This window comes from Urocampus carinirostris, chromosome 7 (genome assembly GCF_059441175.1).
Source record: "Urocampus carinirostris isolate Australia breed hairy pipefish chromosome 7, RoL_Ucar_1.0, whole genome shotgun sequence".
NCBI lineage: Eukaryota > Metazoa > Chordata > Actinopteri > Syngnathiformes > Syngnathidae > Urocampus > Urocampus carinirostris.
Genome location: NC_142355.1, coordinates 27,979,704 through 27,998,680, shown reverse-complemented (window position 1 = coordinate 27,998,680; position 18,977 = coordinate 27,979,704). Strand labels below are relative to the sequence as shown.

Genomic DNA, 18,977 nt, shown 5'->3' with positions numbered 1-18,977 from the left:
GGTGCCCTCTCTCAGTGATAGTAAACTGGGGATACTGGATCGCAGCCGCACAGCTGAAAAAAAATGGGAAAAAAGAGCCCCCACGCATGACACAAATTTGCTCGGACAGTCTCTACTCTCTGCAATATTCCACCGAGGATAACGGATTGCGGCCACAACGGTACATTTAATTTTAGGCGGGCCACAATTGTAAGATTCAGAGGCCCAAAAAGAAAAAAAGAATTGCACTCTTCCGCCGCTGCTCTCAGCAATAGTCGACCGAGGATAATAGATCATGGCCACACCCATGCATTTCATTTTAGGTGGGCCAGACCGGCACGCCACTGGACCAAAGTGCCTTTTGCCAGACAACGCTTGCAGCAATATTCAACCGGGCATAATGGATCACAGCTGCACAAGTACAGTTCATTTTAGACGGAAAAAATAAGAGCCCCCAGGCATTACACAAATTTGCTCTCTAGGCCGCCCGCTCTCAGCAATAATTGACTGGGTATAACGAATCCCAGCCACAATCTTAGATTTCGTTATAGCTGGTTAAATGGCACGCTTAAGCAGCTTGAGCCGGAAGAAAGGCCCCTGCTTAAGGCAATGGTCGAAACAGGATAATGGATTGAAGTCACGACCAGGCATTTAATTTTAATTGGGCCGGAACAGCACGCCTCCCGTGCCTTTTGCCGGTCTTGGTTCGCAGCAATACGGGATTGAGGATAATGGATTGCAGGCACATGAGTAAAGTTTATTTTAGACAGGAATGACGGCGAGAAAAATCGCCAACAGGACCGACATAAATGTACTGTACTCTGCCTGCCCCCGCTCAAAGAAATGGGTAACCGTGGATATTGGATTGCGGCCAGAGTGCAGTTCATTTTAGAAGGGCCACTTGAGAAAAATGCAATGTGCGATCATGCGTCCAGTCCACTTTGTAAGTGAATAAAGTGAACCTGGCACATTCAATTCGGAAACAAAGGACACGGATTTGGATGGGTCTGATTGATGATTAGCGTTAAAAATAAAAGATTTGTTCCTGTTCCATATTGGTGGCGGTTTTATCTTAGTGTGTCAAAATGCCCATTTATGATTCAGATAAATGTTAGTACTTTGTCACCAGGGAATACTTAAATAAAGAAAAAACAAAGTAAGCCAGTTTTGCTCCTGTGACAAATATTTCTTATCGTTACTGGCCAACTTGCAAAACAAAAAATGATTAAAATCACTATTTTTATTTTGTTTAATTAAACTAAACCAAGTACCTGGCACCATCACGGACCATTTCTTTAGAATATATTTAAATCATTTTCTGTTCAAAGTTATTTACACACAAGTTGAGGTAGCTTATATAGTTACCTTATATGAATCAATTGACGGTAGACACGATCGATATCTTTAGGAACAATTTTGATTTCAAAGTTTTTCGTTGACAATTTCTCTAAATTGTTTCAATTCAAATTTAAATTACGGTGATATCTCGGTATTTGAATATATCTGTATTCAAATAAATCGGTATCGGACTAAAAATTTTGAGTCATTTTTGCTTCGGTATTCGATCGGGACTCAAACAAACGGCCATCTTGGCTACTTTTGCCGGTTCGGTTAGCATTGTTTTGAGAAAGCTCGTCAGTCTGACAATACGGGTTTCGAGTTTAATGTGATTGAGTGTGTTTTATTGCCTTCTAGTAAAGGGTCCCAATAAAATTATTTAAAAGTGGAAGGAAAAGAAGAAAACAGTGAGAACAACGATCGAGTTGAAGGAATTCTTTGCTTCATGAAATTTGTGTATGAGTCTCTACCGTTGAACTTCTGCTCAGACATACAGTAAATGGTTTACAAAATATATTATATTCTTTACCATATAATGTTTCATCTTTATTATCTACACAATCATTCGAATGGTTTAGGTACACGTTTTATTAACGATTTGAGTATTTATAGTAGTTTTCGAATATTTTGATTATTTGGAACGCATAGGAACATATACAAATATTTACTATTTCTTTGTACGGGAGAGACTCCTTCAGAACTTGAACTCTTCGGTGTCTGGACACTGATCCTGAACTAATTATGATGGAGTACTGAGGTATCACTATATCTTTAACCTTATATGACCGATGTAGATGTATAGGTTATACATATATTTGAACCTAAAATGAAATATCAAGTATCTTATGAATATTTCATACACCTGCTTTAATATGTTTGATTGAGTTGAACTGTTTTGCAGCATCGGTGAAGCATTAGCGCATCCTCGTGACAGTGACCCACGCTTTTAGCTTTAGCGCCGTTAGCATAAGGCACATCAAAGCTAAAACAGAGAAGCGGTGAGAAAAAGCAGCCGCCCAGAGCAGACGTTTTATTAGCTGTCACTGGTGCTACGCTAATCGAAATAGCTTTCGACTTTGATTCGAGACAGAAAAATATCAAAATAGATATGATGCAATTAGGGTTGTATTGTGTGTATTCCATTTCTCTTTTGTTTCTCTTATTTTACTGTTGTTGTTTTTTTGCAGTGTACACTATATACAATTTTCATCATCATTAGAAATCCCCAGACTTGATCATGGCACTGTACCAAATTTGTTCGTATCAAACAGATATTTATCGTTACTACACAGTGGCTTCGGATCATTTTAACGGATAAACCCTTGTCTGAAAATATAAAATAAAAAAAAAACGAAAGAGCAGCAGCCATGTAACAGACTATTTGCATTACCGTGAATTCCGGACTACAAGCCGCTACTTTTTTTTCTACATACACGGATGGTCGCAAGGGTGTCGATTTGGTCGCAAGGGTGTCGGTTTGGTCGCAAGGGTGTCGGTTTGGTCGCAAGGGTGTCGGTTTGGCCGCAGCCTATCGGGGCCCCGCAGCTGCGGCGGTTCGCCTCAGTATCTGGCTACTGAACTATTAAGGACCAGTGGAATCCAACAGAGAAATCATCATGATTTCTGCCAAGCGCTCTGAATGTCAAAGAAAACAAACAATGAAACGGTAGGAGTCCCTCTGTCTCCCTTCGGTAGCCAAATGCCTCGTCATCTAATTAATGACGCCCTTGAATAGATGAACAAGATTTCCACTGTCCCTATGGAGTAAGTTTGGGATCTTGGCAGAATCCGCGGGAAAATGACTAGTACAGCAAAAGTAACAGATTAAGCCACAAATAAGACACTTGTTTGCAGACTCTCTCTGTCTCTGTCAATTTAAATCTACAAGCGCAGAAGTCAAAAGAATTGAATTGGTATTAACATCTATGCAGGCGAGAGACAAAAACATGATTAACATGTACTGTACTCACTAAAATTCAAAAGCCCGTACAACCACAACAGCTTGTATACTTGCTATGCCATGCAACTGATTTTAAGTTTTCCTGTGCGCATATGACAAAATGATAGAGGAGACCAAGTATTTTTACTACAACATAAAATAATATTTATACATGACAACACTAGTTACTAACTAAGGAGGGGTACACAACAATTATCCGGCCGACAGTTATTGGTGGATCACAGCCTAATATAAAGTCAAAGTTTTGGGCCAGAATCTACCCAATAATTGGTCACCTGCTACCCCACTAAAATATTCAATCACAATACTCCTTGTGAGAAAAATTTCAAGCGTTTATGTATAATGATTTTTGCCACACTCCTGCGTATTTGTTACTGTCAATTCAATTCATATTAAATACTGAGCTAGTTGATTGAGATTGACAGCTAAGGAAACAGTCTGCATTCAAGTGTTACTTTTCTGTACTGGACATTTCCCCGCTGATTGAAAATAAATTGAGTTTCTTCCTTAAATTTGCGCATGCGACTTTAAATCAGGTGTGCTGTGTCATTCGAAATTTTACGGTATTTCCTATTTCGTTATCTCTTGTACACCTATTAAAAGTAGTTACATTTTTCTTCCCACGCTTATACGACTGTTAAAATATTTTCAAAATTACCTAGAGACGATTATTTACATATTTCCTTTCGGGGATCATTTTTCTTAGAACCTCATATTGGTCAACATCTGTTTTATTCTATATTCTATGATGTTTTTTTTCGGATTCTCTACTTGAGACAAGAAGTCTCTGGATGGTCCCGCTTTCTACCCACGTAGTGGTGCTCTCCTCCCCAAAGTTTGTCATCTTTTCCTGTTGCATGCCTTCAGCCTCCAGTCCGCGAACTCCTCCGGGAAATGCGCGTGATACGCATAAGGTGCTTCTGGAGTGTGGCAATAAATAAATAGAGCTGACGATCCCCACAAGAAGACTAAAATGGAGATGATGATAATTGCTGTGGAATGAGGAATAAGAAGAGAACAGTGAGTCCTAGTGGATTTTTTGGTGTCGTGGTCACCATTTCCGGCATCCTCTTCAGACTCCGGGGGAATACATGCTTCGGAAAGAAGTTTCTAAAAGGGAACAGTTGTCCCATTTTTTCTCTTTTTTCCCCTCCTTAATCCTCAAGAAGGGAGGCGGCCTCAAAGCCGAAAGGAAAAGCGCATCCATGCAGTAGAAGAGTCGACGGTTGTTGGTGAAACGGACGAAAATGGTGGTTGCTGGTGGAGTAGAGCGAGTCGTCCAAGAAGCAGATCTTTTATTTGATTTTTTTTTTCCTTTTCCTTTTTTCTTTGTTGTTGCTCCTCTGTGGAATGTCACTGTCGTCACCTGGGGAACCACACACACGAGCAAAACACGAGGTCGATAAATTTAGTTGAAATAAGACTCTTGTAAAAGTAACATTGGTTTAATTCAAAGTACTGTCTATTCCATAAAACCCTACAATGAGAAAACCTTGAAAGATGCATCCATTGTAATTGTGAAAGTTAAATAACATAACAGTTTTTTTTTTTTTTTTTTTTTTTCAAAAAATCATTCGTTTCAATTATTTTAGTATTTTCATTATGTATTGTATACTGAGTATTTGTCAGGTAAAAGAAAAAAGAAGTACAGTGGTGCCTCGACTTCCTCTCCGAGGTGACCCTTGGTCTAGTTTTGAGAAATTTGCCTTCGCTTTCGATCTAATTTCAGCTTTTAAGTGGCCTGTGTTGATCCGCTAGGGCAGGGGTCGGGAACCTTTTTGACTCAAAGAGCCATAAAGGCAAAAAATATAAATTTTATTTTGGGAAAGAGCCACACCATATATTATGAGACAAATTTACTAAATTGCTAAACCCGCGCTCCAGACAAAAGCTTAGGGGCCGGTCACACAGACATTTGCGGCTGAATCACGGCCAGAAATTTCTGCCTTTGAGGCGGACGCTATTGGACGCATTGAGTTCGCCATTCAGACGAGATACAGCAGTGCTTAACACGAGGTCGGAAATACGCGCGCGGGTGGCAGCGCGAAAAAGTTTTGCGCTGCTCAATTCTTCAGAGCGCGGGTACACAGCCTTTCACGAGCGTATTGAGGCTGAACCACGGCCAGAAATTTCTGGCCGTGAAGCAGATGCCGTTGGGCGCTGTTGGACGTTTTGAGACCGCCATATAGACGAGATAGAGCAGTGCTTTACTCGCAGTCGGAAATGTTCACGTGGTTGGCCGCGTTCAAAACTTTTGAGCTGCTCAAAAGTTTGAGCACGTGTTAAACCGCGTGCCGCACACGTGGTCAACACGAGGTAATGACGCAGAAATGATGCAGAACGACGTGCTCTGGCCGCGGCCAGGGCGTGGTTACACATGGGTAGGACGGGAAATTTCAGCGGGTAATCGTGGGTGGAGCATGGTAATAGCGTGTTCTGCGCCTGTATCGCGGTGTTATTACGTGAAATTAGCATGTTACGCGTGTGACAGTCAAACGCCTTTCTCCGCGTATATACAGCGCGATTTGCCGAGCACACTCAGTTGTGCTCGAGACGTCAAGGGGGTGAACATGGATCCCCGTCAGCGTAGTGACCTCGTCTTAATCCATTTTTATTTCTTGACATTTCTTTTCAAGATAATAAAATAAAAATGATGCCATAGCTTGAAATCTTGATCTTCACTGGACTGTGTCTTGAGCGGTTATGATTTCTACAGCCCGGTGTTACCCGAGAAATGCATCCCTGTCGAGATTCGCATCCCCACTTTTACCTCGTTTTATCTCACTTTTAGGGAATGTAATGGCGAACATATAACCAAAACCACTTCGTCTTGCATTTGTTGGGAATGTAATACAACTTAAACCATTCCGTCTTCGTTTTTGTTGTGAACGTAATCGAACGGTAAATCCCCCCACCCTCGCGTAAACGCGCATTCTGCTGCGCTTCCAACAAAAGCGATCGTATTCTATATAAAAAGCTTATTAAAACAATAAAGTGAGCTAATTATAACAATTGGGAGATCCTAGTCTATATAACGCGTTTATTTAAACAATAAATTGCGATCGTATTCTACAAAATGCGTTTGTTAACGCGGATGAAAAAATCAAAAGCGATCGCAGCAGAATGCGCGTTCACGCGAGGGGTGGGGGGGGGTGGTTGGGGGTGTTGCGTAGGAGTCGGATTTGGGCTTAACACCGGCTCGGGAGCTTTTATACCCGTGGTCCACACGAGAAAATGACGCAGAAATGACGCGATGAGGAAGCGGAACAGTCGCCGGCGTGTTTTGCGGGCATACCACCGATGAACAGCGGGTTGGCCAATTTTGCGCATTTTCCATCGCGGGCAACCACGGGCAAAAAAAACCCGCAAAATTTTAGCCGTGATTCAGCCGCAAATGTCTGTGTGACCGGCCCCTTAGTCTTCAGCACATTTATTTTTGATGATTTGATAAAAATTATGAAAAGAGAATAATGCCAGAGCCCCTGTCCCAAAATCAACAAACATACCACTTTAAACTTGTCTCTTTCTTGCAATTACTCAAGATCGGTTGAACTCATTTTGACCCTTATTTTCATACATATTGGTTTCAAAACCAGATGCAAGCAGTTATTGTGTAAAAACGTCACAACATTCTGCAAATAGGGAGCCTGATGAGCTCACTTTTGGCGCAGACAGCGTAGGGCAAGAGATGGGAGGGAGTGCTTGCCCTTTTTGCATAGCTCCACCCATCCCTCCCACTCACCCAATCAAATGACTAAGTTCTCTTCCGGTGTTTTGGCGTATTTACAGTTCTGTGGATTCATCATAAGGTATCTGAACACTGAACACAGATTATATAGTGAACTTTTATATAAAGGATTCTTTAGCGTTGTACAACCAAAACGAGTTTTTTTTTCCCCCTTTTTTTGTGTGACACCTTGACTGTAAATTGTAGTAAAAAACGTGCCCTATATATACTGCAAAGTAATACCATGTTATTAGCTCTAGTTTGGCTTTGCGTGTATCAGAATAGGATAGACAACTCAAGTTAGAAGCAAGATGGAGAAATTTTGCATGAAATCAAATTTGTCTCTGAGCCACAGATACTCATAGAAAGAGCCATATATGGCTCGCGAGCCATAGGTTCCCGACCCCTGCGCTAGGGCTTTTCTGACGGCCGCGATCAATTAGCCCTGATTGCATATTGCTCAGAGCAGAAAACCAGCAGATGGCACTTCTGTCGGGCATGGAAGATCTATTTTTGTTGTTACTGTTTTGTGCCTTAAATGAACTGCTAACATGCAGACGCAAACCCATATTGCTGCAGACGGGGTGAAGGCACTTCCGTTCTTGTCAGGACCAGAACAGGGACAGGACCTACCTGTGTGCACTTCTCTTAGTTTTATTAGGAATAAGGGAAAGGATAGAACACACAATCCAGAGATCGCTGGTCGCGGGGAGAAGGTTGCTCAAACGCGGAAGTTGTATTTCCGTGACGAGCGATGCCAGTGTCGAGAGCGGAAAAAAAGGTCAGTAGCCGGCACGGGGGAGCAAAAATCGTTGTCGACATCAGAAAAAGGGTCGGAGCCGGGAAACTGACGGGAGCCAGAACAGGAGAGTGTCATGGTCGAAAAGCTTGCCTAGCGTAAGCTAAGGTTCGCACACGGACTGATAACTGATGTCAGGAAGACAGGGGTTTAACAAGTGACAGGGAGCCAATCAACGTCCGAGGCAATTGGCGCCAAAGGAGCAGGCTCAGGTGCCTCAGGTGTAATCATGACAGTTCTAGCCTGCATAAAATGAAATGCACGATTGTGACAACGATCCACTATCGCTAAGGGCAGAGGCCGGCAGAGAGCATTTTTCTCCCAGAACGGGCCTCTCAAGCGAGCCATTGTGGCCAAAACAGCAAACTGCACTGTTTTGGCCATGATGCACGATTTCTGGTCAACTATTGCTGACAAGGAGGACAGAGAATGCACATTTTCGTGACCATTTTTTCTTTTTTTAATTCCATCTAAATTGAACTGCACTTGTGTGGCCACAATCATTACCCCAATTCCAAATTTCTGCAGGCGGGGACTGACTAAAGGCAATTCCATTCTCGCCCGCAAAAAATAAAATATATGAATGTGGCCACAATCCATTATCCCTGTTCAACTATTGCTTAAAGTAGGCCTCGGAAGAGTGCATTTTTTTTCGGGCCGTTGAAGTGTGCCATTGTGCCCCGCCTAAAAGGAATTACACTGCTTTGGCCGCAATTCATTATCACTGGTCGTTTATTTCTGAGAGTGGGGACCGAGAGAACAGATTTGTGTCATGTGTGGCAGCTCTTTATTCAGTTTTTTTACATATTAGTAGCACTCTTGCAGCCACGTTCCATTATCCTCGGTTGACTATTGATGTGAGCGGGGGCTGGCAGAGCACATGTTAAAGAAGGTAAAATACATTGCTGATTTTTTAAACTTATCACAGGGACTTCTGGTCCCCATTAACCGCGATAAACGAGGGATTACTGTATTATCCCACGTGTTGATGTCCGGAAGACGCAAGAAGGTGCACACGGCAGGCTAGAGTGAGAATTGATCAGAGAACTGAAGATCTTTTGATAAAGTACATAAAACTGGACATAACAATATTTTTAAACATTCTTGTGTACGACAGAGAGCAGAATAAATTAAGTACGTGTTTGAATTTGCTCCGTACATCAAGGCCTAAGAATTTGTTCCGAAGCAAGTGTTTAATTGAGATGAGACCGAATTTTATAGAAGAAAATGGCAGCCGATAATTATCTGCACTGCTTATCTTCAGTAGGATCGCGGGGGTGCTGGAGCCCATCCCAGCTATCTTCGGGCAGTGGACAGGGGACACCCTGAACTGGTTGCCAGCCAGAGACAGACAACTCACTCGCTCATTCACACCTAGGTATACTTTGGACCGGCTAATTAACCTGACATGCATGTTTTTGGAAGGTGGGAAGAAACCCCCGCAAGCACGGGGAGAACATACAAACTCTGCACAGGAAGGCTAGTAGCTGTATTTGATCCCATGACCTCAGAACTGGGCCGTGCATGCGCTAACCACTCGACCGCCATGCCGCCACGATAAATTATGAAGGAGGGGGGAAAAAAAGCCAAAACATGTCATTCCCAAGTTATGTCAATTTTACTAAAAGGGTATTCATCTATTCCATTGAAGGTATTATTTGCAATAAATATATATATCAGTATTTTGAACATCTACATGTTAAGGACTTGATTGTGAGATTGTGAGTTTTATTGAAAAAAGTGGACTTAGATAACCATCATTTATTTTTGGAAAAATAAATTAAATCCGAGACCAATTCAGACCTCGATGGCCAAAAGATCAAGTTAAAAACCTGAGGCACCACCGTATTAGTTAAAAACAATCCTCAGGGATTCATTATGCCACAAAATCTCACCAGCTACACAGATAAAAACATTTTTTTCACTGGAAGATACAGTAGACAGTGTTAGTTTTCATCCCAAAACCTTTTGTCTAATCAGTCAACCAAATAATATTTTTATTTCAATACACCTTTCATTGTTTTCTCAAATTAGAATAACCGAAAGGGTGGAAAAAAGCATACAGCTGCAAATGTCTTACCAGCTAAAGCATTTGAGGTTTTATTACACTGTTTCAATCACGTTCAACTTGTTTCTGGAACGCAAAGACAGGAAAGAATGGCATCAGAGATGTCTGGGACAGCGTTCAATTTTTCGACTGAGAAAGAGAGCATACTTTTCTGTGATTTGTGATTCTCGCCGAGATACGCTGCCTTCCGTTCCCGTGAAGAGAGCGTCTTCTCTGGGGGCACGCGGAAGATCTCGGCTGCTCCGTCGCGATCTGAGCTGCTCAAGGGAAGACGGCAAAATCCTTTGAATACTTTGACCGACAGCTTCGACATCTTTTTGACGGCGACTTGAAAGGCTGCCGCCCGCCGCAGTAAATTCCAGGTTAAGATGAAAACGCCGTAGGTGGCTGTAAAGAAGAGAAAAAAACAAACTCACCTTCCACACAAGCAGGAGGATGAGAGCCAGGAACGGAATGAAGAGTAACGACAGTAGACTTCGTTCCACAACCTCCGGAAGCAAACGGGCTTCTTGCTCTGCAGGCGACACAGCAGCAATAAACATTTCTGTTAAACGTATTAATGCTCATTTGACGGTACTTGAATTTGTTAAATGCTTGAGCCTTTAAAAGGGGTTTGTTCTAAGATTTTGATGTTAAGTAGTCAAGTCAAGTCATGTTTATTTTTATAGCCCTTAATCACAAGGAATCGCAAGGGGCTGCACAGACCACAGATGAATGCAAACTACAGACTATTATTACACCATCCCCTGATCTAAAACCTACACGAGGGCGAGGAAAAACTCAAAAACCTCAACATCAGGAAAATGAAGAAACCTTGCCCCACATCAGGTAACCCCCCTTCCAGGATGACCAGGCTGCAACAGATGTTGCAATAACAAACAATACTGTATTGTCAACATGAAGTATAGGTCATTCATAAGCTATATAATATGAGTGTGTTTTAGGAAGATCGAATTGTATTATTGTAAAAAACAAGGGAATTCGCCTATCACGGGTTCTTTTTGGTACGTAGCCCCTGCGATAAACAATAGTTCACTGTATCCCAAAAAAATGAAAACATTTCTCCTAATACCCTTGCTTAAAACACTACCGTGAAAGCCCCTGAATGTGAAAGCTTATTTGAAAAGACAACGCTCATAAAACTGTAGGGAAGTTTCAAACCCAAACCCTGACCAAAAACCCTCAATTAAAACCGTAAACACAAATCACAAGTTTAATTTTGCTCCCGTGCTGGACAGTGCTGTTCTTGATTCGAGACTATATAAGGTTTCAAACAGGCACAGCTAGGTGGTTAGCACACGGCCCCACGGTGCAGAGGTTTAGGGTTCAAGTCCAGCTACCGCAGCCTCCCCGTGTGGAGTTTGCATGTTCTCCCTGTGCCTTCATGGGTTTCCTCCGGGCACTTCGGCTTCCTCCCACATTCCAGAAGCATGCATGTCAGGTTAATTGGCCGGTCCAAATTGTCGCTAGGTGTGAATGTGTGCCCTGCGACTGGCTGGCAACCGGTTCAGTGTGTCCCCTGCTCCAAGGATGGCTGAGATGGGCTTCAGCACACCCGCAAGCCTACTATGGACAGGCGGTGCATATAATGGATGGGTTCAAAAAACTAACTATTATCTGAATTGAAATCGTTTTAAACACAAAACTTTAAACTGATCATTTTGAAGTCTCTCGTTTAACACCCTAATCCAGATATAAAACCGCACTCCAATTCCATAACCATAAACTTACTTGCCTTGACAAAGGCATATTAAAACATTTTTTTCCTGTTTGTTATTTCAATGAGATACATTTTCATTTTAGACTTTTAAAATATCTTGAAATAATTAGTTTGGAAACAATCGAGCGGATTGGATCGTGCAAGCGTGTGTAAAAGAAATGCAGGTTTTGAATAAAACATTGATTACTAACGAACCTGATATGATCTCTTGAGTTCTGTCATTAATGTGCCACAATATTTTCATAGGATGGAGAAGATAATGCTGTGCTTGATTTCTTTCCTGTTTAAAAATGTCCAAAAACAATACCATCCTCGTCAATCACTCAAGAAGCCTGTGTAATATTATTTCCATAAGACTTCCCCTGCGGTTTCAATCAGCCCATGTGAAGTTTTATAAGGGCCATTGTGCAACCCATGGGTTGTGGGTTTGATCTCAGGCCATTGTAACCATGAGCAAAATAGTGAGCGCTGAGCAAACCCATTTTGAGGAACTTGTGAGCTGTAAAAGCGCTATACAAAAGAGCCCTTGGAAAACGCGTTTTCACCTTTTCACTCTACAGTGTGGAATAAAATGTTTTTTTGCCCCCCTTTACGGTAATTTTCCATTCGACATCAAATTATTTTGGGTGACAAAAACATTGAAAAGTTCAAACTTTAGGGTGTGCTTATGACGAGTTACATTTCTAAGATACCCTTCTGGTATTGGTCTTTATAATTTCAAATGCCTTCGTATTATTGGTTTGTTTCAAAATACAAATATGCTGTTGGCTGAAGTACCTCCCACAATGCCTTTCTCTCATTCCCAAAGCAACCAAATGTCGCTGTATTTCCTGAATACCATTTATGAACCAGAGAAATTTGAGGAAACGCTCATACCAATGATATTTTACTTAAAATACAAGTCTCGGACGCACTGTTTAAGTATTATACGATAGCACTCACCTGGACTTAGCCTGTGGCCCTTTGTGTAACCCCAAAGAAACTATATTTTTCATTGCGCTCATGGCCTATATTCAAACAGCTGGACAATTTTTACTTTACTTGCTTATTTAAAAAAAAACTAGTGAAAAAGGGCACATTTTATTATGCTCTTATGTTTAATACAAGTTTATATTTTTAATTAAATATATCTATTTGTATATTTTTAATGTTTCAAAACAAATTGGATAAAATGGCGTAGGTAAATCCAAACGGAAAGAAAATGGATTGGCTTACTTTATCTTTTTCCCTAATGTAATAATGGGGTATCGGATTTAAGACACTGATGTATTGAATTTTGTATATGCTGATGCTATCAGCCATTTTCTCTTCTGCGGCCCGGTTCCTAAGCAAATTCGTTTAACCCAATGTGGGCCGCGGCTGACAGTTTGCGCACCCTTCTGTAACCAATCGACAACTGAGACCTGAATCCTTACGAGCTGAGGTTTTTAAAATCGGTTTCATTTTCAATCCGCCATTCACTCCCCACTATGCATTCACCCGTTACTCCACTCCCATACTTACCATAGGTTTTCATCCCCTGCTGGACGGCAATTTAAGTTTACGATTCCCAGTTCAGAACAGATTAATGTAATATGCCGGGGACCTACTCTGCTCCTGAAGAACCTTTATGAAGGACTTTTTCTATGAAAGTATTTATGCCTACAATTTTTCTAAATTTAGTGAATGGTCAAAAATAGATGTCGACTTGATCATTAGGCGGGCTTATCATCGGCTGAGGTATTTGGAAATTTGATGGACATCGGTATTTATTCAACGAGCCGATTGAATATATTTAAAACTAAGTTATTTTGGCTCATATCCAACCAAGCCCATCCCTTCCACCGTCCCTCTCGCCTTCTGTCTTTGACGCTACCCACTCCGTGCTTTCTAATTGGATAAGCAATCATGGGCAGAACCACTGAAGTGGGAATAATAACGTTAGAGCGGAGTCAACGGCGGCAGCAACATGCCTGTGAATCAAGACTGCTGATAATATTAAGATTTTTAAAAGTCCATGGTAGAAAAGCATTTGTGTGATTAAGGGATACCGTGAATAGTTTAGTTTACTTTATTTAAGGAAGCACGTTCAGGTGGAGATAGACACATTAGCTCTTATCATAACATTAGTCCGTCAGTCAAGCGTGTGAGTTTGTGATTGAAAGAGAGCATAAAAAGTGCGCTTAAATGGTAGGCTAAATGATTAACAGTTACCATAACATTAGTTTGTCAAACTGGCGCTCCAGGAGTGCCCAAATGTTTCAATTTGGCAACTGTTGACATTTTCATGCACTTTTTGTACATAGTTAATTTGGGTCATGATGCTGGTATTGATATTTTTATTTAAAGGGGGTGTCTGTAACTTCACAGTCTACCTCTTCACGCAATCTTCTGGCTGAAATCATCATTGCAGCCTCTGTCAAGCTCCCTGAGTGCCGCATGCACGTATGTGTCTTTCAACGATGCCCTTGAATACACTTTTTCCCCATGTTTTTTAAACTTTGGGTTGGCATCCGGACTGTATTTAAACAGTCCTTTTCTTATTCTCACCATTTTCATCCTTGAAGAAATTAAAACAACCAGCACGTGTGTGCAATCAGTCTCCAAAACCTCCTGCCCTCTCCTCCTTTTGTCCAGCCTAATGTGCTGAGTGGCCGACACACCGATGATAAAAGTAAGATAAAAGCAGATAGGTGCGGTGATAAAAACATACATAAAGGCTCTTTGAATTCAGTGGGGCATTTTTAACACATACTTAGGGTTAGAGAAAATATTACACTTACACTTACACTTTTGAAGGGCACCTCAAACTATGCACCCCACCTTTAAATTATTATGTACAATTATACGAATTGCTGCAAAGCCTAATTTTATTTTTTAGTTTAAGTGAAAGATAAATCATGTTGGTTGTGTTGAAATTCTTATTCTTATTTCAGGGAGCTATTTAAGTTTTCAGGTACCTTTATACAAGTTGCCTGTAAGTCTGATTTTATTTCCTGGACTGTATTGTTAAAGGGACAGATTGGTCAAGTTAATAGTGTTGAAATTCCAATTTATTTATTTCAGAGAGTGATTAAAATATTCTTTGTTTCTTTTTGCAAGATTAAAACTTTCTTAGGCCATTAAGCATTTACACTGAATGATTATTGGATCCAAATATCGGTTATCGGCCTCCACAATACTAATATTCGGTATCGGCCTTGAAAAACCCATAACGATCGATCCTTAGTCAAACGTTTAAAAAAAAATTAAGCCATGAGGATGAAAAGCCCGTCTCAGAGGAGACATTTTGAAGCAAAACGACAGCACCAAATGTTCCTTGAAAATGTGTCCCACACACACACACCAGCTGGACTGGTTTCACAGCCATGCACCACTAACTAGTCACACACGCACTTCAAAGGGACCAACATGCGGACTTGACGTGGGAAGGAGACGAGAAGATGACGTACGTGTTTGGCAGTCTGTGGACAAGTCGCAGTCGGAGCTTTTACTGCTGGACGACGGCAAACCTGAAAAAAAGTACATTTGTTAGTTTGAGATTAAGAAGATGACAAGATCAATTGAGACTGAGATGGATCGATCGGTTCGTTAAACAATGGATTTGTTTTTCATTCTTTAAGGATTTACAAACTGCCAATTGTAATAAAAGATTGATTCTTTCTTTGATAATTGAATCTCAGTCTTAAATTATTGTTCTCCCACATCAAACAGGACTATCTGTCAGAGCCAGAACAAATGGTAGACCCAAACACGTAACGTTGACTCGAAAGTTCATTGGGATATTGAGGAAACAAACGCCAGTGATCCGGTGCTCACTGAACGAGGGAAGTAAGCCGCTCACGGGATCGGAGCGTGATCGGAATGCGGAAGTGGAGTTTGCGGGACGGGAGATCGGAGCGTTGTCAAATGGGCAAAACGGGTTGATAGCCGGAGCGGGGGATCAGGGTGAGGTCGGTGGTCAGAAATGGGTCGTCAGCTGGAACGGGAGATCGGAGCGTGGTCAAATGGGCAAAACCGGTTGATAGCCGGAGACAAACGGGGAATCAGGAACAGACGAGTGGTAAACGGATGAAAACGGGACAGGCGGGAGCCAGAGTCAAAGTGCTTGCCTTGCGTATGCAGAGGTTCTCTGATGGACTGACAAGGAGTGACTGGCAAACTGGGATAAATGGGAGGGGAATCAATCAGGCAACAAGCAGCAGCTTGCGCCAAACGAGCAGGCACAGGTGTGGGCAATAAGTAATCATGTCACTTTCGGGTCGTATTTATTCTTATTAACCGCAAGACCTCAAAAACACTCTAGAATTGTTTCTTTGTTTTCTGGGCACTGTGATAAATGTGAATAGAAGAATGCTGGATGGAACACAGCCACCTCCGCAACAAATCGAGTGATTAGTTTGAATCAGAGCAGTTGAGGTACACAAAGTCAATTCTATTTTATCACGTTATTATGTACGTATTGCCAGTGTTGGGAATAATGTGTCAGAAAGGAACTCGTTCCTAAAATGCAATTACTTTTTACGGTAACAAGTACTGTAACACATTTTGTGACTTAACTGTCGAAGCAACATAGTGTTCTACCCCACTGCTCAATATTATTAAGCAGGTGATGACGTTCTCTGATAACTAATGGTTTGTCCTTCGCTCACGCTATAAGATACAATTGAATAGCTACAGTGGTGGCGTAAAAAGCATGAAAACACTGAATTTCTCCTCGTGGAGATATTCTCCCTACGCATCCACGCCATATTTACAACTATAAAATAGAATACTGAAATAAGGGGGTGAGTTTATATGTAGAAGTATATTTTTATGTGATCTTTTCTATGTGTGTCACCAGTAGCGAATACTAGGACAAACAAAATCAATTAAGCAATTGTGCGCACAGATTTTACTGGGAAGTGCGCAAAATTCGGGTCATTTTCTCTATAAAATCATTCTTGTGATACATCATGCCTGGAGGAAAAAAAAGAAAATGTCTTGGACAGGACACATAAATGGAAAAAGAAATAAATATTCAAGTGGTTTGATGCTCAGAGACAAAATAGAAGAAGTTTTCATTTGCCAGCTCTCACAAATGCGCCAACAAACCAACAATGCATATTGCAATACGACTGCTGTGATGAGAAGTATCCATATATATAAATATTCCTTGTTAAATGGGCGCTTCAAGTGAGGTAGAACCAGTTGTGAAATCAATGACGCATTTGTATCGTTTTGACGTTGAGGTGTTGGAATACCTGCGTGGACAACTGTAAGGTCAACTTTTCTTTTGGCCAAGACTAAAGTTCCAATTGGTTAAAATAACTTTCCCACACAACCGAGAAGAAGCTGCTCAAAGTTCACCACAAAATGCTCCGGAAAAACATGCCTTAAAAGTAAAAATGACAAGAGAAAATATCAAAGGAATGGAGATGATTATTATTTACATTGAATGCTACTGCGAATGGGATTTTTTTCGCTGTTAGCTGTTTGTTTGATCCTTGTGTGTTTCTTTAAAAACTGGATCTGTTGTTGTTTTGTGCGATTTGTTGTGTTCCTTCAGGGACTTCAAATGGAAATCTGAAATTTGTTCCATTTACAGTGGGGAGGATACTGGCACACAGCATCATCGTGTGGTGTGCTGGGTGCATGGCAGCAGACAGAGGGTCGTGGACACTGCCCAGAAAATTATCGGCTGCTTTTTGCCCACTCTGGTGGACATTGCCATCTCGTACTACCGCAGGAGAGCCCAAAAAATTATTAAGAACTCCTCTCACCCTTGTCAACACTTCTTTGACTTGTTGCACTCTGGCAGAAGCTACAGGTCCCTTAAAACAAAGATTAAATTAGCTTGTCACTAACTCTTTTTTGTTCAACACATATGCTGTGCATTGTACCTGTTCAATAAAGAAATTCAAAATTCTATAATACTATCCATCCATCCATCCATCCATTAACTTTACTGCTTATCCTTAGTAGGGTCGCGGGGGTGCTGGAGCCAATCCCAGCTATCTTCGGGCAGTGGGCAGGGGAGACCCTGAACCGGTTGCCAGCCAGTCGCAAGGCACACAGAGGCAGACAGCTCACTTGCTCATTCCCACCTAGGGACAATTTGGGCCGGCCGATTAACCTGACATGCATGTTTTTGGAATGTATGAGGAAACCAGAGTGCCCGGAGGAAACTCACACAAGCACGGCAAGAACATGCAAACTCCACACAGGAAGGTTCGATCTCAGGACCTCAGAACTGTGTTGCACACACACCAACCACTGCTCTACCGTGCTGCCCTCTATAATACTATTCTAGGATAATTAACGTGTACTTTGTTTGATTGACTATAGAAGTTCCATGCAACAGGAATAGGGTAATAATATCTGAAGCACCCACCCTTTAAATATTGTTCTGTTTGCGTAAAGGGCGTGGTGGGACAGGGCGGAGGCTCGCAGTCGTCCAAATCGTCCCTGTGCTGTGCACTGGCGAGGAAATCGGACACAAACTCAAAGTATTGCTGCGTGGGCCACCGTTCTTCGCGGTAATGGCACTCAAAGTCATACATGACTGCCTCCTGCAAACGACAAGGCACACAACAATCCATCATTTTTCCGCACGTCCACCTTTGAGTTTCTGTAGTTCTCCTATACACGGTGAAGAGTGGCTAGCAGATTATTTCAAAATCTAACGTTGGTTGGATTGTGGCATTTCATGCACCAAAACCCGTATCTTCCTTTGACCACTAAAACGTCCATACCTTTCAAATTCTGGATTTTCAATCTTAATGCCAATTAACATATAATTTTTCCTTTCAATTATTTCTAAATATGTCAATCATCAGACCGTATCGTACTTTTATTTTAGTCACTAATGCACCTCTGATGAGACACTTAAGCTTTTAACCAAGACAAGAAAGTTTGATCACATTACCCTATTTTAGATAACTTGCATTGGCTCCCTGTTAGCTAAAAATGTGATTTTAAGGTTGTGTTGGTAGTATACAAAATCATGCATGGACTTGCTTCCTCATATCTTTCAGATTTAATTTACCCCTATGTTCCGGTCCAGAGCCTACTAGTGATCCCAAGAGCCAAGAAGATATCAGGGGATGGTGTCATAATAGTCTGTGGTTTGTAATAATCTGTGGTCTGTGAAGCCCTTTGAGACTCTTTTTGATTAAGGGCTATACAAATAAACATGACATTGACTTAAACCGATTACATCGCGGTTAGCATTAGGTCGCAAGTGATTACCATTACGCCAGCATGGTGTCCACAGACACCATGTAGCCCCATAAGAACACCTGAGTTGCTTGCGAAGGGGATCTGAAAATAGCTCACCGGTGATGGGTCATTGGGATTTCTAACTGTTGAGAGACCATTGACACAACCAGTGGTAAAATTATTTGAAAAAAAAGCAATTTTTATTTA

At 41.5% G+C, this 18,977-nt stretch overlaps 1 protein-coding gene across 1 annotated transcript in view; it reads right to left on the bottom strand.

Annotated features, from left to right (window-relative positions):
- Nucleotides 1–2,801: 2,801 nt before the first annotated feature.
- The window catches only part of kitlga (kit ligand a), a 57,547-nt gene continuing 41,371 nt past the window's right edge, over nucleotides 2,802–18,977 (bottom strand). The window contains exons 5-10 of the mRNA XM_088340438.1: nucleotides 17,944–18,121; nucleotides 15,023–15,082; nucleotides 10,288–10,385; nucleotides 10,019–10,128; nucleotides 9,884–9,937; nucleotides 2,802–4,643 (exon numbers count right to left, since the gene is read on the bottom strand). Of these exons, the coding sequence (XP_088196564.1) occupies nucleotides 9,907–9,937; nucleotides 10,019–10,128; nucleotides 10,288–10,385; nucleotides 15,023–15,082; nucleotides 17,944–18,121 (477 nt within the window). The 3' untranslated portion in view covers nucleotides 2,802–4,643; nucleotides 9,884–9,906. The remainder of the gene's footprint in view (nucleotides 4,644–9,883; nucleotides 9,938–10,018; nucleotides 10,129–10,287; nucleotides 10,386–15,022; nucleotides 15,083–17,943; nucleotides 18,122–18,977) is intronic.